Source organism: Cnephaeus nilssonii (genome assembly GCF_951640355.1).
Source record: "Cnephaeus nilssonii genome assembly, chromosome: 19".
NCBI lineage: Eukaryota > Metazoa > Chordata > Mammalia > Chiroptera > Vespertilionidae > Cnephaeus > Cnephaeus nilssonii.
Window position 1 is genome coordinate 22,714,582 of NC_137090.1, and position 25,015 is coordinate 22,739,596.

The 25,015-nt window shown below is 40.9% G+C and overlaps 1 protein-coding gene across 5 annotated transcripts in view; it reads left to right on the forward strand.

The window, feature by feature from the left end:
• The first annotated feature begins 1,045 nt into the window (after window positions 1–1,045).
• GGNBP2 (gametogenetin binding protein 2) overlaps window positions 1,046–25,015 on the forward strand; it is a 29,756-nt gene continuing 5,786 nt past the window's right edge. The window contains exons 1-9 of one of the 5 annotated variants that reach the window (XM_079798275.1): window positions 1,046–1,220; window positions 1,706–1,892; window positions 10,402–10,482; window positions 11,918–12,171; window positions 14,946–15,044; window positions 19,438–19,551; window positions 21,751–21,960; window positions 23,019–23,193; window positions 24,284–24,478. In XM_079798275.1, coding sequence (XP_079654401.1) covers window positions 1,800–1,892; window positions 10,402–10,482; window positions 11,918–12,171; window positions 14,946–15,044; window positions 19,438–19,551; window positions 21,751–21,960; window positions 23,019–23,193; window positions 24,284–24,478 — 1,221 coding nt within the window. In that variant the 5' untranslated portion in view covers window positions 1,046–1,220; window positions 1,706–1,799. Of the gene's footprint in view, window positions 1,221–1,627; window positions 1,893–10,401; window positions 10,483–11,917; window positions 12,172–14,945; window positions 15,045–19,227; window positions 19,354–19,437; window positions 19,552–21,750; window positions 21,961–23,018; window positions 23,194–24,283; window positions 24,479–25,015 lie in introns of those variants that run through there. The other 4 variants (XM_079798278.1, XM_079798276.1, XM_079798277.1 and 1 more) reach the window with 4 other exon arrangements.

Consider the following 25,015-nt stretch of genomic DNA (forward strand, 5'->3'; position numbering starts at 1 on the left):
AATCTCTAAGACTGCATGTAATGACCAAAATATTTTTTAAAGGTCAGTATCACAGCTCTAGCCTATTCTCCCAGGAAATACAGATGTTATCAGGATTAGTTGTTAAGAGCAGCAACTAGATTTAACCTTAAAATCGGCAAGACTTTCCCTAGGCAAAATACTTCCCAGCAATTATTTTGGCTTTGTAAGAGGCCTTCAAAGCCCTCGGGGTGGGCAGTGACTACCCGGTGGCACCATGAGTGTAGATGCACTGTCCTTCCGGCAGCTCCGCTCCTCCGGAGAGGGCGAGAAGGGAGCGCCTTTGGCCAGGACCAGTACTTTGCCCAAGGGGACCGGTGTCCTGTCTGCGTCCCTGAGTTAATATTAACCCAACCCTAGAAGTTCCTCTGGCCCGGACACAAGCCACTCTCACAGAGTCGTCTATTTGCCTCTTAAGTGGAACAACGACAACGAAAAACTCAGCGCTTAAGAACCGGCGGCCGGCTCGGCGGGATCTCGGCGCAGTCTTTGGGGAGCAGTGAGGCGGCTGGCTCCTGGTCAATCGGGGTGTCTGGGAGAGCGACGTCAAGTACCTGGGAGCCCAGCCCAGCGTGTGTGTCTCTCAGCCCGCAGACGCTCGTCTCTCCGGCCCTTATTCCCGCCTTTCGGGTTTCGGAAGCCTCGGCTCCTCCCCACGTACCCAGGTCCTCACGGGGCCCGACCCTCGGTGGGCCCTGAGTCGGCTCCGCTCGGCTCCCTCCGCCCCTCGGTCCTCGGGAGAGCGGCTCCCAGCCGGCGCGGCAGGGGCCAGAGGCTGAGGCCCATCCACTCACTCACCCCTGGCAGTCCCGTTTCGGATTTATTTGAGTAGCTAGACGAGGGGGAGGGCGCCGGCCACCCGGCCCCAGACTGCCTGGGGGGCACCCCAACCCCGCCACTGGGGTTTTGAAATTGCAGAGCCGGCAGCGCCGTGTCCAGTCTCGCGAGAGGAGGAGGAGCCCCGCCCGGCGTTCTCCGCCCCTCCTGGCCCCACCCTCCTCCAGTCCCCCGCCCTCCCTCCCCCACTCCCCGTGGCGCGAGCGGCGGATACCGGAGGGGAAACGGCATTCGGCGCCGCACTCCCCGCCCAGGCTGGTCCTGACGCGGGCCTCGTCAGCCGGTAACGGGGAGCAAAGGTGGGGGTCAGGGAGGCGACCACGGAAACGGTGAAGGTCAGAGCCCAGAGGCCTTTTCCGAGAACGGTGAGGAAAGGGTCTGAACCTTCCTCCTCGGACTCCGCAGAGCCGAGGCGGGGTCTACCCCTCCCAGGGGCGGGGTCGCACTGGGCAACTGCAGCCCAGGGGACTGGCTGGGCGGGGCGCGCCAAGAGAGGGGGAGAACGGGGTCAGCTATGGGCTCCCCGGCGGCGGGGAGCGGGCATGGGGTGATGGTCCTGGAGCCGGGGCCCCGGTGACGGGCCGGGGAGGCCCCGAGGCCGCGGAGTCCCTTCCGCCTCTCCTTTGGACCCTGACTGGAGGCCGGCCGCGGTGGGGGGGCTGGGAGGGCCCGCGGCGCGAGGGGGCGGGTCCCGTCCGCGCTCGGCGCTGATTGGATGAGCGTGTGTGGAATCGGGTGATGGGAAACGCAGCTTGACTCTCCAGTCCCCTCCGGCTTTTCTCCCTGCCCCCCGTGGCGAATGTGCTGCGCGGCGGCGGGTGCTGAAGCTCGCGGCATTTGGCTGTTGCAGGCAGGAGCTGGGAGGAGGCGGCGGCGGCAGCAGGAGCAGCAGCGGCGGCAGCTGGGAGGAGGTGGTGACGGTGGCAACGGCAGCGTCAGGGACGATGGCGCGACTGGTGGCTGTGTGCAGGGACGGGGAAGAGGAGTTCCCCTTCGAGAGGAGGCAGATTCCCCTCTACATAGACGACACCCTCACGGTGAGCGGGCCGGGTCGGGCTCTCCGCTCTCTGGCAGCTGTTTCCCTCCTCCCCCTCCCCCAGGCCGAGCGCTGCGCACTGGAGAAAGAGTGTGTTGCAACTCCTAGGCGAGGCCTTTTCTCCGGCAGGCCCCACCAACTAGCCTTTGCAGTGGGTCCCCCGGTAACCTCTGCAGGCCCCTAGCGCTCTGTACCCACTTTGAGCCCCTTTCCCCAGGCTTTCCTTCCTTTTTGAACCGTTTTCCTCTACCCTATCTTTTTCGGAGACGCTGCTTTTGCCAAAGCACGCGCCTCGGAGAGGGGTTGAAGGATCTTGGGCGTTTAGGGCCTATGCCTTACAGAAAACCACCTACCCTCGGGGAGGCTTAATTATCTGGAAATGTCACAGCCACACGGGTACCTCTATATTGTCCATCTTAATACTACAACTCTCACTGCATAAGTATAATTACTGAGGACACAGTGACATGCTCTTGCACAGTAAAAATTCCACTTAAGTGATCTGATTTCGATGTAAATAGTATTGTATTGTCTTCTACATTAAAACTCTTAGTAATGATTTTACTGCTAGGCCATGACTCTTCAAAATGGGCTTTTTGGCATTAGTCTTTGGTGTGCTTTTTTTAAGGAAGCAAAATTATCGAAGGTGTAAAAGCACAATAAAAAACTGATTGTTCATCTTGAATGTCAAAACCTAGTTCTGGGTAGTTTTCTTTTTTAGATTTGGTGGTAGTACAGTATTACAGACCCTCTGCCCTGTGTTGCTGTAGTATTTCCTTTAAAAGGAAATGGCAGAAATTTGAATTGAACCTGAACAGGAAATGAGTGCAGTTGCTTGCCACTATTTCCTAAGAAATGAAATGAATCTATTCACAATATCTTCTGAAATCTATTTTGGTTATGCTGAAGCCTATTTGCCTATTTTTATAAGGTGTAACTAGTCTCTTCATTTTCTCCTTGGGCTTTTTTTTTTCTTCAAAGTCAGTTGATCTGTTTTGTTCCTGAATTTTTTCTTTTAATGTTTATTTTTTCCAAATTTTACATAAAGTGCAAGTCATTGTAGAGATGCCACTCTATGCCTTTCTGTTGGCCAGTCTCAATTAAGACTTGAATGAGCTGCAGTATTTTAAAAAGGATTAGAAGAGCTATTGAATGACTTAATTTGTTAGAACTTTAAAAAAAATTAAATGTATTGGGGTGACATTGGTTAATAGGATCATATAGGTTTCAAGTTGTTAGAACTTTTTAAGTGAAAGCATCTATAATTACCTGAGATAAATTTTGTTTTCTTGGGAAAAGGTAGAATGATTTGGCCTGCTATGATTTAAATAGAACTTGTGTTGATGCATTAGAAAATACTTGAATGCCTTGGTTATGATTTTTGCACTTTTTGCATTAAAAGGATATTGGACTTGTATTATAAGCAGTTTAAAAAATTAGCACCCTGATTATATTAAAGGGTGCATATCTCAATTTGAAAACATCTACTAAGAGTTCATTTGTCAATAATTTTCTTCTTTACTCCCCCTCCAACACTTTTCTGGAGCACATAGTTTAGTATCAACCTTTTATGTTTATCCCAGAATGCCTTTGAAGTTTAAAAAATATCCTTTGGGTTTGGACATAGATTACTATTGAGTGTATAATATCATAGTGTAGAGGAAATCAATGTAAATTTGAGTATTTACAGAAAAAGGAGAGAGACTGATTTCTCTCCTTATGACCACATAACCACTGTTAATGCAGCATTGATATATCTGATATATAGCACAGTAAAATAGACAACTTTCGGAGTGTTTTTATACTCTCTGTACAGTGGTACTAATTTCCATAGAAAAACCTTGCACTATGATGTATTATTGTACTTATTTCTCCAGAGAAGTTGTATTCGACTGAACCTGAATTTTGCTTTTATTGCATTGTGAGCTTCTGACCAAGGCAACTACAGCTTAGGTTTACTTAATTTAAATATCTCAAAATAGCATTTTATTTAGGAAAAGGTGCAATTTTTCTTTGTTTTGGAAGGGTTTTTTATCACTAGGGAATAAGTGGGAATATTGATTGCTTTTGTCTTGAACTTCTGCACAGACATTGAATGCCGGTTAGTGAAAATTCTTGTCAACGCATTATATTTAGGGCAACAAATTTCTTTCAGAACTATTCTACCAATACTACTTAAAGCAAACACCTGTTGGGAAAGAGGGAAGGTAGAGCAGAGGTTGATGCTCTGCACACTGGTCCATTGATAGTTTGACAGCAGTGTATCCCTGAAGTTAACATTTGGTTTGGTATTTGTTTCTAGGATCCATAGGTAAGGCAGGAGAAAACATTGTGTTATTACATTTCTAGTAGTTTTAGAATCTTGTTAGCTCCTAGATGTTAAATCCAGGTACAGTCAGTTACAAATGTGTTTATCATTTTAACAGATGCTGCAATCTCTAGCCTTAGTTAAACTGGCTATTTTAAATTGTATTTGTAAAATGAAACTAGGTTTGTATGTGAGGAAGTAGCCTCCTCTTTTATGTGATACTAGAGTCCCGATCCATGAAATTTGTGCAAGAGTAGGCCTTCCTTTCCTCGAGTTGCCGGCACCCAGGACCTGGCCTTCCCTCTGTGGGGTGATCATGGGGTGCTGGCTTGGCCCCCAACCAATCGCATTGTACCTGCCTTGGCTGGCCTCGTGCCAGTGGGTATCATAGCATCGGTCCACTGTTCGGCCGATTTGCATATTGCGCTTTTATTATGCACTAGTGGCCCAGTGCACGAAATTCGTGCACGGGGGCGGGGGTGTGGTCCCTCAGCCCGGCCTGCACCCTCTCCAATCTGGGACCCCTTGGGGGATGACTGGCTACCACAGGGATCGGGCCTAAACCGGCAGCCGGACATCACTCTCACAATCCGGGACCGCTGGCTTCTAACCCCTCACCTGCCTGCCTGTCTGCCAGATCGCTCCTAACCACTCTGCCTGCTGACCTGCTTGCCCCCAACTGCCCGCCCCCCCCCCCCGCCTTCTCACCCTCAACTTCCCCCCCTTGCTGGCCTGATTGCCCCCAGGTGTACCCCCCTCCCCCCGCCAGTTTGCTCTCCCCCAACTGCCCCACCCCCCGCTGGCCTGCTCGCCCCCACTGCCTGGCCTGCTCGCCCCCACTGCCCAGCCTGCTCGCCCCCACTGCCCAGCCTGCTCGCCCGCAAGTGCTTCCCCTGCTGGCCTGATCGCCCCCAACTGCCCTTCCCTCCTGGCCTGGTCGCCCCTAACCGCCTCTGCCTCGGCCCCACCACCATGGCTTTGTCCAGAAGGATGTCCGGAAGGTCTCTTGGAAGGTCTCCAGGTCTGATTAGCATATTACCCTTTTATTAGTATAGATGTTGTATCCACATATAAAAGACTCAAGTGGAAGCTCAGCCAGTGTTGCCTAGTGGTTGAGCATCGATCTTTGTACTAGGAGGTCATTGTTCAATTCTGGTTCGGGGCACATGCCTGGGTTTCAGGCATGTTTCTATCCCTCGCCCCCTCTCCCTTCCTCTCTGAAATCAGTAAAACACACACACATATATTAAAAGATTTGTGGGTTTGAAAACTTGAGTACTGTGCTGATGTAGGTGTATTTATTTGGGAAAATCCCAAGTAAGTAAGCTGTTGGAATATTTGGGAAAGTGGCATGCTATGTGGCCAAAATGCTGTTCAGTGTTACTAGAATTATAAAATAGCAGATGGATAGAAGATAGATATTATTTTATAGCAATCTTTGAAAAATTACAACTCTAAGTGAGTAGTTCTTTTAAAAATGAATAGAGTGAAAATATATACTTTTTACACGATAATCTTGAAAAATAACCACAAAACAAATTATTTTTAAGGATATAGCAACATTTGATGTAATTCCAGTTATAGACACACAGAGATATGAGATGTTTTCTGAACATTTCACATCTTGCTGTTTTTCAGATAGACACACATAGAGATACAGAGTTGAGCTGTAGTCTCAACATTTTATATCTTGCTTTTTTTCACTAAATGTAATATTGAGAACATTTTCTCGTTATTCTTAAACAACTTTAATGGCCATGTAATACTTTGTTGTGAGATTCCATAATTTAATCATTCTTTATTGGACATAGAGGTGGTTCTAGTTTTTGCTGTAACTAATACTATAAGAATATAAATAATGCATAAACCTTTGCATTAAATTTGTTCTCTCAGGCTTTTAAAAGTACAATTATTGGATCAAAGGATAAGGACCTTTTATAAAGTTACTGATACATACTATCATGTTGCTACAGCATTTCTGGAACGAGATTTACCCTCCTAATTCAAACCAATCTAAGTGGATTAGAAACTCTGATAAGGGTTATTTTTTTTTTTTAATATTAATTAGTGACAATTTTTAAAATATATTTTATTGATTTTTTACAGAGAGGAAGAGAGAGGGATAGAGAGTTAGAAACATCGATGAGAGAGAAACATCGATCAGCTGCCTCTTGCACACCTCCTACTGGGGATGTGCCCTCAACCAAGGTACATGCCCTTGACCGGAATCGAACCTGGGACCCTTGAGTCCGCAGGCCGACGCTCTATCCACTGAGCCAAACCGGTTTCGGCTGATAAGGGTTTTTAATAGGACTTTAAAAAGATAATAAATGTTAGGCACTTGGAAATTAGGTGTTTAGCATTTGTTAAAAGTTTATTAATGTTTTCTTTCAACTCTTAATTAAATAATTTTACTAAATATTACTAAAGGTAATGTTACAAATAGTTGTGAGGATGAAATAAAAAAAACTGAGGTGACAATGATTTTTATTTTATTTTTTTAAACCTCACTGAAGACATGCTTAGAGAGAGGAAGGTGGGGTAGGGGAGACAGAGAGAGAGAAACATTAATGTGAGAGGAACATCAATCAGTTGCATCTGTATGTTTCCCATCTGGATATCAAACCCACAACCCAAATATGTGCCAGGAATGAAACTGACAACCTTTCAGTGCATGGGATGACACTCAACCAACTGAGCCACTCTGGCTGGGCAACAATGATCTTCTATCTATATATATAAAAGGCTGATATGCAAAATGTCCCCTTGGGAGTTCGACTGGTACCGGGACTTCATTAGCTCCCTATGACATGCGCTGACCACTAGGGGGCGGCGTGGAACTAAGGAAGGCCCCAGCCGCCAGCTGGCAGCTGGGGGAGAGAGAAAGGAAGGAAGGAAAGAAGGAGGGAAGAAGGAAGGAAGGAAGGAAGGCAGGCAGGCCGGCCGGCCTAGGGACCCTACCCATGTGCACCGGGCCTCTAGTTTTTAATAAATACAAACAATATTGTTGATGAGAATTTATGAGAATGCTCTAAAAACCAGATTTGTGGTCAGGTGGAAACCAGGACAGATACTTAAGAGTGAAAGTGCGTAATGGTTTCAATAAACTTTATAAAGCAATAATTTCAGGACCATGACTTGTTCTATTTTTGGCTAGGCAGGGATAGGCAGCCTCATGGTGAAGCAAAACACTAATGATTCCTCTTTGAAACCATGCTTAAAATACTTTGCATGACTGTCTTCCTTTAGGTAAGCTAGCATCTGAAGATTAAGTGAATCTGAAGTGGTTTTAAAGAATGGGGGGAAAATAGTGCATCTATCCTCTTTGTCCCTTTCCCCCTTTTTCTTATTATCATCTCTCAATGTTAAGCATATAGTGATTGGCCAGAAAACTGCAAGGTAAAATATCCATTCTCCTAAATGTTTGTAAAGCAAGGACAGGGTATGTATTGTGAATGCAGAGTAAGTACAAGAGAAAATTTAGTAATATACATGCCAATGAAACCTAGAAAATACATGGTAATCAGGTCTATTTGCCCTGCCTGAGTTTCTCAGTTGGTTGAGCATTGTTCGGTGCACTGAAAGGTTGCCAGTTCAATTCCTGGTCAGGGCACTTTGAATATTTCTTAAATTGATAGCTTTGATCTTAAAATAGTGTAGGTAATTTCCTTTTTTTCTTCCTCCCTCCCTCCTTCCTTCCCTTCCCCCTTTCCCCCTCCCTCCACTTCCCTCCCTCCCTCTCTCTTTTTGATTAATACTCACCTGAGGATATTTTTCTTCTTTTTTAAAAAATTTTAATTTAATATAATTTTTTTATTGTTTAAAGTTTTACATAATGTCTCCTTTTTCCCCGATTGACCCCTCAACCCCCAGCCATTCCCACCCCGGGCAGGCCCCCATCGCCCCAGTGTCTGTGTCCATTGGTTATACTAATACGCATGCATACAAGTCCTTTGGTTGCTCTCTACCCCCCCCACCCCCGCCATTTGTCTCTGGATCTATTTTTGTTCATCAAATTATGTTCATCATTATATCCCACATATGAATGAGATCATGTGATACTTATCTTTCTCCAACTGGCTTATTTTGCTTAGCATAATACTCTCCAGTTCCATTCATGCTGTTGCAAATGGTAAAGTTCCTTCTTTTTTATAGCGGCATAGTATTCCATTGTGTAGATGTACCACAGTTTTTTAATTCACTCATCTGCTGATGGGCACTTAGGTTGTTTCCAAATCTTAGCTGTTGTAAATTTGTACAGCTATGAACATAGGGGTGCATATATCCTTTCTGATTGGTGTTTCTGGTTTCTTGGGATATAGCCCTAGGATATTTTTCCATTGAATTTTAGAAAGAGTGGAAGGGAGAGGGAGAGACAGAAAAACATCGATGTGAGAGAGACACACCGATTGATTGCCTCATGCACACAACCCGAGCAGGGCTGGGGAACCTGAAACCGAGGTACATGCCCTGACCGGAATTGAACCCAGGACCTTCAGTCCACGGGCCGACGCTCTACCCATTGAGCCAAACTGGCTAGGACTGTAGGTCATTTTTTAAAAATATTTTTGTATGGTAGCAATTATTATGTGGTGAAATGGTATACATTTGTATCAAGCAAAGAGAAAATGCAAACCAAGGTGTTAGTTGCTTAAATGGTAGATTTGGAGTGATTGGCAGTGTTTGGTTAAGTGGCTTTAAAAGTTTATCTTATACTTCTTTTGTGTTTGACAGTTAAATTTATTTGTGTTTTGCCCAACTAGTGTGGTTCAGTGGTTCTGCCTTGACCTATGAACCAGGAGGTCATGGTTTGATTCCCAGTGAGAGCACATACCTGGGTTGCGGGCTTGATCCCCAGTGTGGGGTGTTCAGGAGGCAGCTGATCAATGATTCTCTCTCATCATTGATGTTTCACTCACTCTCCTATCCCTTCTTCTCTGAGATCAACAAAAATATATTTAAAAAGAAAAAAACATCTTACATACTGTTTAGACTTGTTTTAGTTGTTCACTTCTTAGTTTATTGTTAGAACAAGCATCTTTTAAGGCTCTCATTTCTAATATGGGGGGAAAAGAATGGTTACCTCCATTAAAGAAGCAGGTCTTTGTGTTGCTGGTTGAAGGGAGGAATCTTTTTAAGATCACATTCAACTGGGTGGGGTTTTTTAGTGTTTTGTTTTTGCCTCAAATGGGTCTCTTTTAAACCTGACTTCACTCTTTGGGTGTGTAGGAGTTTGTGCCCTTGTCATCTGGAAATAGAAGTTTGTTCTAGCACAGTATGTTTAATACCTTTTACAATGTTTTAATTAAGATATAAATGTGTTACTTTATTTCATTGTCTTGAAGGCAAACTTTTTTCCATATTTTTAACATCTCTGAAATTGGGTTGCTTCTTTCATTTGGTGATATCCTAGTTATAATAGCTCCTAACTACGGTACTTCTTAATATCAGTGCTATTACAGATCATTGAAATGTGTTAATTACTAATTCCCCATTATCTGATATCCTGAAATATCCTTAAACTTTTTTATATTTCTATTCCTCTGGTAATGAATTTTGGTAATTGAATAAATACCTCAGTGTATCCTTTTTGTTCATAATTAGAGCAAACATTTACTATGTGCCAAGTACTGATCTGAGTCCTCATTCATATGTAATATATGTATCATATATATGATCATTTCATTATGAGATTTACTGAATTCCATAGTTAAGAGGAATAACTAAAAATGTCAAGGTATTTAATGTAAAATATAAGGTTAAATGCTGTCATAGGCCACCGCAACAAACACTTTAAGATATAATTTAATCCTCACAACTCACTATGTGAAAGATATTAAAATTTATTGTGTAATCTCATTTTACAAATGAGGAAGCTGAAAATCAGACAGGTTAAGTAACTTGCCCAGAGTTATGACATAGATTGTAAGCAACAGAACTGGGGTTTGAACTCATATCCGCCTGACTTCAGTGTTTTTGTTCCTAATGGCTATAACTCTTTCTGGCTTTAGAAACTTGTATAACTTGGATTTTTAAAAACAAACAAACAAAAAACACCTTTTTTTGGCAGAGGGCAGGATGGAAGGTGGGGGAATCTGGCTTGGGGTGTGTGTGTCTATTTCTGTCCTAAGAGTTTGTAAAATAGTCTATAAAGTGTTCAAAGAAGAGAAAATAATTGATTTTTATTCTTTTGCATATTAAGATGGTGATGGAATTTCCTGACAATGTTTTAAATCTTGATGGCCATCAAAATAATGGTGCACAACTAAAGCAGTTCATTCAGGTAATAGTTTTAAAACCCAATCTTTTAAAGTGTGTGTGTGTGTGTGTGTGTTTTAAAGAGTCATTGAAAATTTTAGCCGTAAGTATTAATTTTGTTTTACCTAGGGCTCTTTAGGTCTTAAGATTACATTGAAGTTGCTTTCTTTTATTATTGCTACTGTGAATATATTTATGTACTTTTCATGTGAAAGAGATTAGATTTTGGTGTGTTAAAACTTTACATGTCTATAAGGCTTTAATTTCACCAGGTCGTTTTTCCTGGTTTTTAAAGATAAGGTATACAACTTTTCATTGAGAACTTGTTGATTTTCTTTTATAGTAATTTTCATTCAAGTAAAAAAGTTAATCCTGTGTTGTGAGCTTTTTGAATATTTAATTCTTATGCAGTATGATACTTTATAATATACTATATATAATTAAGATAATGGAGGATAAATTGTTACTTTATTTCAGAATTCTGTTTCTACTTTTGGAGTAAACTTTGAATGAATGGTTAATAGTAGATGTGAGAAAAATTCATTTTAGGTATAAACTTTTTCATCTGGTTTTAGTAAAGCTGGAAGCATTACTTATAGTGTAACTATAACTCCATCCAGGTAGAAGTTATTTACTAGAATTTTGCCCGTTTCTCTACAGCTGTGGTTCTCAGTCATTTTTCAACCTTGTCATAGCTAACATAACATTCATATGCACCAGCATATTAGTTACTCATTGCAGGCTCCTACATAGGTACGATAGGCATTGTTCTCGCCCACTAATCCATAACACACCTGTCCATACCTCCAGGTTAAGAATTGCTGTTCTACATGATCACCATCCTAACTTGACTCCTATAGCTAAACATAGTGTGTTTTTAAAAGTTGAGAAGACATTGTAAAGCTGCATTGTCTTTCTTTTTTTTCTTTTTTTCAATTTAAAGCAAGAGTACTAAACTTAATACTTGAATAAACACTAACTTTCCAAATGCAGGGCTTCCTTTTGCTATGCTGGGGCACATCCTAAGCAGAGCTTTTTATAACCTAGTTTCTAGAAAGGGGAGTTTATGCAGCAAACTCAGTATCATATGGACAAGGCTGACCACCTTGCCTTTTTAAAAAATATGCTTTGATTGATTTTAGGAAGGAGAGAGGGACAGAAGCATCAGTGATGAGGGAGAATTATTGATCGGCTGCATCCTGCATGTACCCTACTGGGGATTGAGCCCGAAACCTAGACATGTGCCCTGACCCGAAATTAAACTGCGACCTCCTAATGGGTGGATGCTCAACCATGGAGCCACACTGGCCAGGCTACTTTGCTTTTTTTGACTCAGTTGCAGATAGAGATGGCAAGCCTTGCCCAAGTTGTACTTAATGCACAAGGATAGGAACCAGAAGTAGTAGTGAAAGAGTAATTTTATGTGTTTCTTAAGGATTCTTCATTTTTCTTTCTCTCAGCGACATAGTATGCTTAAACAACAAGATCTAAGCATTGCCATGGTGGTGACATCACGTGAAGTCTTGAGTGCACTTTCTCAGCTTGTCCCATGTGTTGGTTGTCGTCGCAGTGTGGAGCGCCTCTTTTCCCAGCTTGTAGAGTCTGGAAATCCTGCCCTTGAACCCCTGACAATAGGGCCCAAGGGAGTCTTATCTGTAACTCGAAGCTGTATGACTGATGCAAAGAAACTTTATACATTATTTTATGTACATGGGTAAGTATAATCAATTAGGAAAATAATGAGTTTGTTAAATTTTTAAACTTGGTGACAGTGGTAGCTTTTATTCTAAATTTGGTTGGAGCAAAGCTTGATTCCAAATCAGTAATTTTATTGAGTAACTTATATGTGCCAGTGATAATAAAATTTCTGTTTTCATGTGGGGAGAGGCAGGCCATAAACAAATACATATTTGTCAGGTATGATATTGCAGAGAAAAATCAGTAAGGAAGATAGAGAATGAGTGGGTAGAATTAATAGGGAGGATGGTTAGGGAAGGCCTCTTATAACATTGAATATAGACTTGAATGAGGTGAGTGAACCATGTAGATATCTGGGGGAAGAGAAGGAGCTGCAAGTGTAAAGGTTCAGAAGTTGGAGGTTTCCTGACATGTTTGAACAGCAAGGAAGCCATTGAACAGCTGGAGCCAGATGAATGAAGGGAATAGTAATAAAAGATGAGGTCAGAGGAGTAATAAAGGCCCAATTATGTAGTGCCATCTTGAGGCCTTTTTTTACTCTGAGTGAGATGGGAAGATTTGGGAGGGTTTTGATTTGAAGTTTGTGTTACTTAGACTTCTGTGTTGAGAATAAATGGAAAGATGGAGAAAAGGCAGAGAAACGGGCTGTTTAATAATTCATGTGATAGATAACAGGTAATAAAATGGTTGAATCCTGGTTTTATTTTTGAGGAATGAACCACCATGATTTTTGGATAGATTGGATGTGGAGGAAGGTATCAGGGATGATTCTCAGAACAAATAGTTTCCATTTTCTGATTTTCTGAGATGGATAAGAGTGGAAGGAGAAGCCGAAACCGGTTTGGCTCAGTGGATAGAGTGTCGGCCTGCAGACTGAAAGGTCCCAGGTTCGATTCCGGTCAAGGGCATGTACCTTGGTTGCGGGCACATCCCCAGTGGGGGGTGTGCAGGAGGCAGCTTGTCGATGTTTCTCATCGATGTTTCTAGCTCTCTATCCCTCTCCCTTTCTCTCTGTAAGAAATCAATAAAATATATTAAAAAAATAAAAGAGTGGAAGGAGCAATTTTGCAGAGCTCACTTTTGGACATGTTAAATTTGATGAAAGTTTTACATGATAAGGGAGCCTTCATAAGGAAATAAGGTCCCAAAGAAGTGGTTAGGCATGAGCATTTAAAAAAAATTATTGATTTGAGAGAGAGAGAGAAACATTGATTTGTTGTTCCACTTATTTGTGCATTCGTTCGTTGATTCTGGTATGTGCTCTGACTGGGATTGAACCCACAACGTTGGCATCAGGACGATGCTCTAACCCAGTGGTCGGCAAACCACGGCTCACGAGCCACATGCGGCTCTTTGGCCTCTTGAGTGTTCTAATGCCACTTCTTCAAAATAGACTCGCCCAGGCCGAAAACCGACTTCTGCGCATGGGCCATGAAGTTTCAATCGCACTGTACGTGCGCACCCGCACATGGTATATTGTGGAAGAGCCACACTCAAGGGGCCAAAGAGCCGCATGTGGCTCGCGAGCCGCGGTTTGCCGACCACTGCTCTAACCGAAGCTACGTGGCCAGGGCTGGCTGTGTTAAGTTTGAGATACCAACTTGGCATCCAAGTTGAGTTCAGAGAGTTCTGACTGAAAGATGTAAATTTGTGTAATATACATATATATATATATACACACATGCATATATGTGCATATGTGTTTAAAATATATTTAAATATATAGTATATAAATATATGGTATATTAGACACAGACACATGCATATAAAATTTAAGACAATGAATGATATGAGATTTGATCATCAAAGAGTGTATAAATAGGAAAAGAGAAGAGGTCTGAAGACCAAATCCTGGGGCTTTCTTATTTAGAGGTGGTGGTAGAGACTTTGGATTTTTATTCTGTCTGAGAAAAGAAGCTTTGGATGGTTTTTGAATAGAGAATAACATAATGTGATTGTTGTTTTGAAAAGATCATTCCAGCTGCTAAGTGTGAAGCCTTGGAATGTAAAGGCAAAAAGACCATTTGGGAAGCCAGCTGTTGCCATTGTCTAAGCTAGAGAAGAGAAGTTGGGCCAGGATGGTGGTGGTGATGGAGGTGATGAGAAGTGATTTGATTCTGGATATAAAGTTAAGAGTTTACAGGCTTTCTTGATTAGTTGGATGTAAGGTGTGGATGTTAGCTATAGATATTCTGTATTTGCATAAAATTTCTGTTGATGGCTTCTCATAAAGGATAGTTAGTATATATTTAGATAATGTTTGGACAAGGGAAGGTGACTGAGAGGTAGCAATCAAAATATTTCAGGTACACTGCTAGATAAAGTGCAGGTGCAGGGGATGAATGAGACAGATGCAATCTGGGAGAAAGAGTATATTGAATAGAGCAGGTCTCTTAACATTTTGACATAATAGAATGGGAAGGCTAGTGTACAGACTCTTTTTGATTAGAATTTGTTTGATAAGAAATTTTCTAAGTAAATGATGTGTCTATAATACTTTAAATATAGTAAAAGGTGGTAAATAGATATTTGGAAATTTTAAAGAAAAATAAATATATTTAAACAATTTTTTATTTTATTTTAGAAAGAGAGAAGGGGGAGAGAGAGAGGAACATGGATTTGTTGTTTCACTTATTTATGCATTTATTGGTTGATTCTTGTATGTGCCCTGACTAGGGATCAAACCCACAACCTAGGAGTATTGGGACGATGCTCTAACTAACTGAGCTACCTGGCCAGGGCAAGAAAAATAAATATTAATCAAACCTTTAATGGTTTATTTTTAATTAGGTCCAAACTAAATGACATGATAGATGCTATTCCAAAAAGTAAAAAGAACAAGAGATGTCAGTTGCACTCCTTAGATACGCACAAACCAAAACCTTTGGGGTAAGTAGAATTGAATATCAAGATACTTTGTCATTGTTAAGATTGTAAATGTTGATTACGTTTAATAAAAAGAAAACACTGAGTTTTATTTCTTTAATCGGTTATACATAACGAAAGTCAAAATATGTCTCCTATTTATGTAGGCCTTTTTGATACTATATAGGTTCTCAATGTAGATTTGATTTTTTAAAAAAGTTTGCTTATGTAAATGTTTCAGAAGAAAGAGGTGGGGATGTTTGTGAAAATTTATGTAGCCAATATTAAGTTTTTCAAAGTAGTGTTATTCTGTGATGTATTTAATATTCATGATATATATATATATATATTTTTGTCTTATCCGAATAGTTTATAAGGATTAAAAAAAAAGGCTTGAATCAGTTATAACAATATTTATGTAACTAATTTGCAGTTTTCTTCTTGGTTAGGTGATATAATGCCCAAGGCTGCTTCTGCCTTCATCTCCTAACACAATATCACAGTTGCCCCCTACAAAGTTGCTTGGGGTTGTAGGTGGTAAGGAGAAGCCATGGATTTTGAAGAGAGTTTGTAAGATGTAACTTTAGTTTTTGAAAGAATTGGATAATGTAAAAACTATACTTCTGAATTTAAAAAATTAGCTTTGAATATTTCCTCAGTAGTATTGACATCCCTGTTGTATAGACATTTTCCTCCCTTGATAAAAAGACTTTTTCTGTAATCAAAAACAAACATTTTTTTAAAATGTTATGAAAACTGTCAAACACATAGAAAAATAGACTACAAGGATTCCCTTCCCCCAAAATACCTTTACCCAGATTCAGTAGTAGTTATCAATATTTGCCACATCTGTTTTTCTTATCTATCTTTTTCTTTGCTGAAGCACTTAAAAACAGCCAGGTATCATGTTGTTTTACTCCTGCACATTTCCACATGTATCTCTAAATATCAGAATATTTTCTTTCATAATGATAGTGCCATTATAACAGCTAACAAAATGAACTGTAATAATCCAATACCCAGTTTATAGTCAGATATTTTACATCTGTCTCAAAAACTGTCTTTTTACTTTGATTTGCTAGCATCAGATTCCAAACAAAAATCATACATTACATGTCTAAATGTGAGAGTACTGTGAATCCAGTAAATAACCTAAAGTGGTTATCTAAGGATAACTGTTATTTCACATACCTGATTTAACAATATCTTAGAGAATGCCTGACTTTGTGAATGCAGAATTCAGTCTGATTTTCTCATTAGACAGTAACCTTTACTGACCTTTTGGCTAAGCTACAGAATAGAATTATATAATAAAAAGCCCACCTTCTGTTTTGTTGTGCATATTCATTAAGGTACTAAAAAGCAACAGGTACCCCAACATCTTTTATATCTGTGTTCATTGCCACCTTCCTTCAAACACCAGTTCTTCAACTTTTGCTCTGGATTCCATCTCTCTTGTTTTCAGTGACTGTGTATTATTAGTTACCTACTTTTATTAAGTTGACATACAGCTCTGTTTTTCTATCCTTTAGCTTAAGACAAAACAAACTTCCACAGAGTTTATATCCCCCTTCATCTACAGCCCCACCACATGGAATGCCAAGTGTTTTTTAGAAGATTGTTTGCTGAGTTATGGAATAGTATGAATGGAGTTAGTTGATCTTAATCAGTGTTTCCTAAGATAGCTTCAGTTATTCCCACATGACATATGGAAAGCAGACCAGGGAGTACAGTCTGCTTAGCCAAGACTCCCTCTCTTCCACTTTGGATGGTCACTGTCATTGTATGCCACTATAGGCCCGGTGCACGAAATTTGTGCATGGGTCGGTCCCTAGGCCTGACCTGCGATCAGGGCCAATCGGGGCCAGGCCAATCAGGGCCAGGCCAATCGGGGCCAGGCTGGAGAGGAGGTTACGGTTGCCAGGCGGGCGTGGAAGGAACTGACATCGGACACTGCCATTGTTGTCTCTGTGCAATTCCCTGCCTCCTCTCCCTCTGCCCCCTTCCCTTACTGCCGCGGGCAGGTGGCAGGCCGATTGGGGCCTGCCGGTTGTGGGGAGGGACAGAGCACAGGCGGTTTGCCACCAGCCCCAAGGAGGGAGCTGGCCCTTGGCACCCCTGGGAAAAGGACCACATCCCCCGCCACCCACCCCCAGTTCCCCATCCCAGCCCGGGGGCCGGCCCCCCCGATTGGGGCCTGCTGGCTGCGGGGAGGGACCATGGGAGGTTGGTCAGCAGGGGGAGGTTGGCTGTGGGAGCACACTGACCACCAGGGGGCAGCTCCTGCATTGAGCATCTGCCCCTGGTGGTCAGTGTATGTCATAGTGACTGGTCATTCCAGCGGTTCCTGTCGCTTAGGCTTTTATATATATAGAAGGCTTTTATATATATATATATATATATATATATATATATATATATATATATATGATTCTCCATTTATATATTTCCATTGTTCCCCCCTTTTCTGTTTAGACTTTATCCAGGGAAAGTATAATCCACTCTATTAGGTTTCAGCCTAACCAATTGCAACAATCCAGTTTAGTCTTCCTGAGAGTTTTCTCATAACCATGCAAGTAAACCCACGTTTTTTTTTTTTGTCTGGGAGTAAGTTTGAGATTTGAAAGAAAGGTCTAGGCTAGAGTTATAGGCCTACAGCTGATGATCAGAGGTTACCTTAGAGAATGAGATAAAATCACCAAGAGGAAGAGTAGACTAAGACAAAAGAATGCTGAGGATTCAATATAGTAGTAGAAAAGAAGTCAGTAAGGAAACTTGAGAAAGGATGGCCAGAGGTAAGCTGACGACATTGGTGATCTTGATGAGCAGCTCTGAGATTGAGGGGAAGCAGAATCCAGATTGGAATGGGTAGAAAAGTGAATGCATTGTAAGGTTGTAATGGATTAAGCTGTGAATGGAAAGTATGGGAGTAGAACAAGGAAGTGGAAAGACTTTCAAAAAGTTTCATCTTGCAAGGAAGGATTGATATAAAAACATTTGGTCTAGAGAGGTTATGGATAAAATCTTTATTTGAGCTGTAGAATCTTTTTAATAAGTTTTTTAAAGAATAATGCTTTTACATCTTTGTAGAATAGTCATTCTGCAGCACTGATTTCATGAACGTTTTCCTCAATTATGAGAACTTGAGTTTAAGAGTTATTTAGTTTTAGGAGATTATGGATCACTCAAGCATAATTATAAAAAGGAAATATGGGAGTTGAGAGTAGAAGGATGTCTCATGGGAGGCAGAGCAGGAGTTGAGGTTATGTTTAAAAAATAAGGAGCACTGAACCTTGACCTCTGAGCCCTTATGAGAGGGAATAGGGAGCTGAATTATACATATGGCCTTACATGACTGGCAGGTGGTTGAAAAATACCTACTAGAGCTATATAGAGTAGGTTAAGTAAAGATTCTGAGGTTTTTTTCATCTCAAACACCCAAAGAAAGGACTGTAGTGAGACCTGCAGAAGAACAGGGAGCCAGTGATTCAGAATTATGAAAAATTAAGAAGACTACCATTGAATGGAATATACATGTACATTTCTTTTGGAATGCACAATGCAGTTAAGCAAAATGCATGACAGCACCACATTGAAACCCGTGGAGGAGAGTCTAAGTTTTAAAAAAATTATTTGTATAGTACTTATTACTAATTTAGGCTGTGTAAAGTATCTTAGTATGCGATTTTTATTTTAGTAACTGTAAGAATTTATTTACTGTAATTAGATTAATCTGTGACTTTCCCAGCTTAAATGTGAAGGTAGATAAACATTTTGTTGCATGGACTAGCTACAAAATTACATTGAGTAGATCAAAACTTGTTATAATTTTCAATTTGTGGAATATTGATCTATGTTTATAGGTGAAAATATAAATTTTTTCAGCCCATTTCACTTTAAAACATTCCAAGTACGTTTACTCATAAAATGCTTAGTATATTAACCAGTTGCTACCTTGATAAATATAAATGTTAAATTGTATCAGGTAAACTTAATAGTTGAGCAGGAGTTTTTATATAAAGATATAAGCACATGTTTAAATAACATTTTAATTTGGTTAAAAGGAATATACAATTATATATACAAATTTTCAAACTCATTTAATATTTTAATGTATTAAAAATTTCATGATTTTAATATAGACTATAGAAATTATTCCTTCAGATAATCTCAGTGTCACTAAGCTTTGTACTATACTGTACTACAGTGAAGGGAGCAGTAGCAGTGTCAGTTCAGAGAAGTTAAGTACAGATAAGAGAAGTAGTGAAGACCACAGGAAGGACAGCAAGTGTAGGATCATTTTGCATTATGGACCTTTCCAGGGAACAGCCAGGTAAAATCAAGCAATACTTTACTCTGCTTTTTTTTCACTCTTATATTATTTCTCCTTCTTACTAATATTTTTTTCTGTCTGCAGAGGTTGTTGGATGGACGTATGGGAACTAATGTCCCAAGAATGCAGAGATGAAGTAGTTTTAATTGACTCTAGTTGTCTTTTAGAAACACTAGAAACATATCTTCGAAAACACAGGTAAGTGTCAAGGTCATCACCGTATAGTTGGAAGGTGCCTTAGCTATCTGTCATCCAGAGTAACCTGTCACTGACCTCCATATAATAGTACTCCAGGCTTTCCATTAATACCTGGCCCCAGGCAGAGCTTAACGTTAAGGTAGACAATTTCTTTATGGTATGAATCTGTGTTAGCTTTCGTGTTTAGCCACCATCTCCTTTTTTGGGGGTAATTTTTATCTTAGTTCCATGTCAGCCTTTCAAGAAACAAAATGAATTGAATAAAGTATACTTAATTTAGAAACTCTACTCTTTCTTTTTATGACAGAAGCATTTCATGATAACATTTTCAAAATTAAAGTTAAATTAGCAGCTTTCATTTAGTAATACTTTCAACTTTTTCTATATTTTCTTCTATATAGTAATATTCTATAAGTTTTTTGTCAAAACAAAAATAGAGTTGGAATTTCTGTGCTTCATGTACTATAAAAGTACAGATTTTTTAGAATGCTACTTAAGTGTCATTAACATTTGAAAATTCGTAGGGAGAGTGCAGTAGGAAAGGATACTGGTGAGGGAGTTATTTAGAGATGGTGTTCTTGTGGGGAGTTGATGTTGTCTATATATATAAAAAGCCAGGGACCTTAACGCTGTAATGACTGGTCGCTATGATACCCACTGCGGCCATCAAACCAGCCGGGGGTGGGGCCAGTGGCCAACCTCCTGTGGCCCCTGATCAGCCTCTCCCACCCTGATTGAGGGCGGGGCAGCCAGCCAACCGCCTGAAGCCCCTCCCACCCGCCCGGCCCCGCCCCTGATGGACCCCCACCATCCTGACCGGCCCTCAGCCCCTCCCCACAGCCAGCTCCGCCCCCGATCAACGACCCCCCCACACACACACCAATCAGGTGAGGCCGGCCGGCCAACCACCCATGGCCACTCCCCCAGGCTGCTGGCCCCCCCATCGGCCCCCTTCATTCAGGGGCGGGGCCTGCCAGCCCACCGCCCACAGCCCCTCCCCACGGCCAGCCCCACCCCTGATCAGCCCCCACCACCCCGATCGGCCTGTGCCCTTCCCCCATCCGGCCTGGCCCTTACTGGGCCCAATTGGGGTGGGGTGGCGGACCAACCTCCCGCCATCTCCTCCCTACGGGCCCGGCCCCAATCCGCCAATGATAGAATTCATGCACTGGGCCTCTAGTATCTAAAATTATCACCTATTCTAGTGTCTGATATTTTTCTCTCCTTTGTTTTCTTCTAGGAGTTTTATAGTTTCAGGTCTTAATGTTTAGGTCTGTAACCCATTTTGAGTTTTACTTGTCAACATTATTACCTCTGTTTACCAAGTGGGCTTAGAGCTTCTATTTTAACCTGTATTCATTTCAGGAAACACAGTTATTTACTATTGGGCCAGAAAGATGTGTGTATCAAACTAATGCATGGCAGCATAAGGGTAAATACTATAGTAAGAAGTGTAAATCAAATCAGAGGAACACAGAGGAAGTTTGAATTCTAGTTACGGGAATTGCAGAAGGCTTTTTTTTACACATACACACACATATATAATTGATGATTTTTAAAGAGGAAGGGAGAGCAAGAGAGAAAAATTGATAGCGGAATGTTGCACGCTCCCCACCGGATCAAGCCCGTAACCTAGGCATATGCCCTGACCTGTAATCAAACCAGCAACCTTTCGGTGCATGGGATGACTCTCAACCAACTGAGCCACACTCACCAGGGCACAAAAGCCTTCTTTAAGGATGGACTTGATTTAGGAAAATGGAGCTCTAGCTATACCTCATGTAATATCTAAACTTGTATTTACCTTACATGTATGTGTTGTCCATTGTGTAAGGAGGCTTTTTAAAAAATGCTGTGCAGCCCTTGCCTGTTTTGCTCAGTGATTAGAGCATCAGCCTGAGGACGGAAGGATCAAAGGTTCAATTCCAGTCAAGGGCATGTACCTCGGTTGCAGGCTCAATCTCTGGCCCTGGTTGAGGTGCCATCCAATTGATGAATATCTTTCACATCGATGTTTCTCTCTCTCTGTCTCTCTCCCTCCCTTCCACTCTAAAAATCAGTGGGGAAAAAATTCTCAGGTGAGGATTAATTACAAAAAAAATACTGTTAGGGCTGTGTCATTGTCTAGTACACTGTTAAATCCCTCATGAAATAATTACACAGCCAGTTCTTAATTGATGTTTTTTTCCTCTTCAACAGGTTTTGCACTGATTGCAAAAATAAAGTCCTCCGAGCATACAATATCCTTATTGGTGAACTTGATTGCAGCAAAGAGAAGGGCTACTGTGCTGCACTTTATGAAGGTTTGCGGTGCTGTCCACATGAACGACACATTCATGTTTGCTGTGAAACAGACTTCATTGCACATCTTTTGGGTCGTGCTGAGCCAGAGTTCGCAGGAGGGTATGAGTATGTAATTTGCTAGAATGGGCTATCTAGCGCTTTGCTTCATTTTATTACTGAAAGTTTATTTTCATCACCTTTTGCATCAGTACATATAATATGTATAAATTAAAGTGTGCCTGTAAAGTTTTGCTTTCTTTAAAATATGCATTTCTTAATTGACTAAGTAAAAATAGGGAGAACGTGTTCTGTGGTGTTTGGTTCAGTCCTCTGCTCCTTGTTGCTTCAAGTAGGCAGACTTTTTTTTGGCTTTCATTATTATAGATGATCATTTTCATTTGAAAATGATTAGAAGGGATAGTTTTCCTCCTTCATCCATGCATTTTCATATTTAAATGTTGTTTATAATGATGGTTTCTGCATAGGAAGTCAGGCCTTTGCAGTAGGGGGTTATGAAGTACTTTATTAATGTAATTCATGAACTGTGTATATTACTATTAAGTTACATAGGAGCCTAAAATTTTATCTGTGGCTTTGTTGTGAAAATAATATCAGGAAAAGTTGTTTATAGAATAAATGGAACCCATTTCCCTTTGTGTTTTGTGTAGCAACTTTCATTTGAGTGTCTAGGTTCTGTTAGGCATTTAGAATACAAATACTCTTTTATCACTGAAGTTCTGTGAACACTTCTGAAGACTGGCTTAGAGGGCTTTTACCCATGATTGAGTCACTTTGGCATTGCCTTTCTCCATTCACCCTCAAAAAAGGAACAAAATCCAAATAGACATTGACTGTAATTGGAAGGTTAGAGGAACTGTCATGCCTACCATGAGCTGGACACTTGTATGTGACTTCCCTTTGCCCCAAAACCATCTATTTAGGGCCAGTTCCTAAATTACCTTATTTTTAGTAATATTAGGACTGAGCTTTACCTGCATGTATATTTCTCATTTTTTATATACATGTGTGCTTCTGTGTTTATGCATTAAATGAATTTGAATGTATAACTGTCTTGTTATTAGGTTAATAGGAAGATTGTGTTTAAAATCTGAACTTGCAGGTGTGTTATTCACCTTTTACTGTTCCAATTAAAGGAGTTATGTATAATTTGCTCTCCTTTATAGGCGAAGAGAAAGGCATGCTAAGACAATAGATATAGCTCAAGAAGAAGTTCTGACTTGCTTGGGAATTCATCTTTATGAAAGACTGCATCGGATCTGGCAAAAACTACGAGCAGAAGAGCAGACGTGGCAGATGCTTTTCTATCTTGGTGTTGATGCTCTACGTAAAAGTTTTGAGGTAAGAACAATGGGCTGCTTCAGTGTCCAAGATTGCTTAATCAAGTATTGGACTGACTCTTAGTGTAAGCCACCAGGCTCACCTTGCCTCAGAGGGCTGCAATCCATTGATAAAGGGTTTTGTCTTTTGGGGGGGGGTTAGGGAAGAAGTTTCCTGGGGAAGTGGAATTTAGAAGAAGTTTGTGGGTTTTTCTTTGTTTTGTCTACCTTGGCTTTGTAGACTTCCTTAGAGTAGAAAACTGAAGTTGGTTATCATTTAACAAGATGCTGCCATGAAGCATAACTAATGAAAAGTTAAAAGCAGCTCAAAAATAAGCAACAAATTTAGAAACCTTTAATGAGTCCCAGTATGCTTGCTGATGTCCAATAATATGAAGTAAATGCTGTCAAAATGCCATGATGTAAGAACTGCTTCTTAGAAGTACACTGGAAGCTCTTTATAATGTTGGTATTGGGTTCAGTGCTTGTGTTCTTTTCAGTTAAACACTATAGAACATAAATTTTTGGCTAGTGAATATTTTGTTATAGTGTAGGACATGGTTATAATCCTTTATTTGGTTCACCAATCCCTTCTGAAAATGGTATGAAAGCTACAAACCCTTTTTTCAGAAGCCTATCATGCATGACCTTTAAGCACTGTTCTAGGCAGTCTGAGGAGATTTGTACTAGTTCTTGCTGAACAGATTTCTTACCCTTTTTCTCCCTGTATGTTCGTGTCTTCAACAACTAGATCATTTAATGGGGTTAAATAGTCTTTTCATTATGTGACGAAATGAATGCTTACTTTGCTGTGTTAAAATTCTGAAATTAGGGGGAAAAATTCTGAAATTAGAATATGCTGGTGTATATAAGTCTGCCTTTCCCATAGGGATTAGTTGTATATTCACTTCCTGTGTAGATTTTACGACTGTCATCACTTAAGGTATTAATATTTGAAATTCTTTGTGGGGATTATCTGACAGAATTGCAGCATGAAATAATCAGTTTCTGTGTTTGTGGTATCATTTAAAGTTAACAAATGAGAATGTTCATGGAAAATAAAGGAAGTTTTGACCACAATTATTCTTTTTCAACTTCTGTTTTTGTAATAGATGACTGTGGAGAAAGTACAAGGGATTAGCCGATTGGAACAACTTTGTGAAGAATTTTCAGAGGAGGAACGAGTAAGAGAACTCAAGCAAGAAAAGAAACGCCAAAAACGGAAGAATAGACGAAAAAATAAATGTGTATGTGACATTCCTACTCCCCTCCAAACAGCAGAGGAGAAGGAAGTAAGCCAAGAGAAGGTAGTATTCCTTAATATTGACTCATGAATACATAACATTGCTTTTTGCTAGATTTCAGTATTTTCACTATCCTTTTTCCAGAATGTGAGCTCCTGCCTTTTTTCCTATTATAATCTGTATAAGCCAAATTTTTTAGTCATGTGTTTGTTTTATAAAGATGGTTATCTTTTTTTTTAATCCTCATCTGAGAATATTTTTCCATTGATTTTTAGAGAGAGTGGAAGAGAGAGGGAAAGACAGAGAAATATCGATATGAGAGAAACACATCTATTGGTTGCCTCCTGCATGAGGCCTGACCAGGACCCGGGCTGGGAGCAGCCTGCAATCGAGGTACATGCCTATGACTGGAATCAAACCTGGGACCCTTTGGTCCGCAGGCCGAGGCTCTGTCAACTGAGTCAAACTGGCTAGGCTATCTTTCCCCTGACCTTGGTATACTGTTAGATCAAAGTGAACTCCAGGAGGTCATGGTTCGATTCCCAGTCAGGGCATATGCCCGGATTGCAGGCACAATCCCCATTTTGGGGTGTGTGGAGG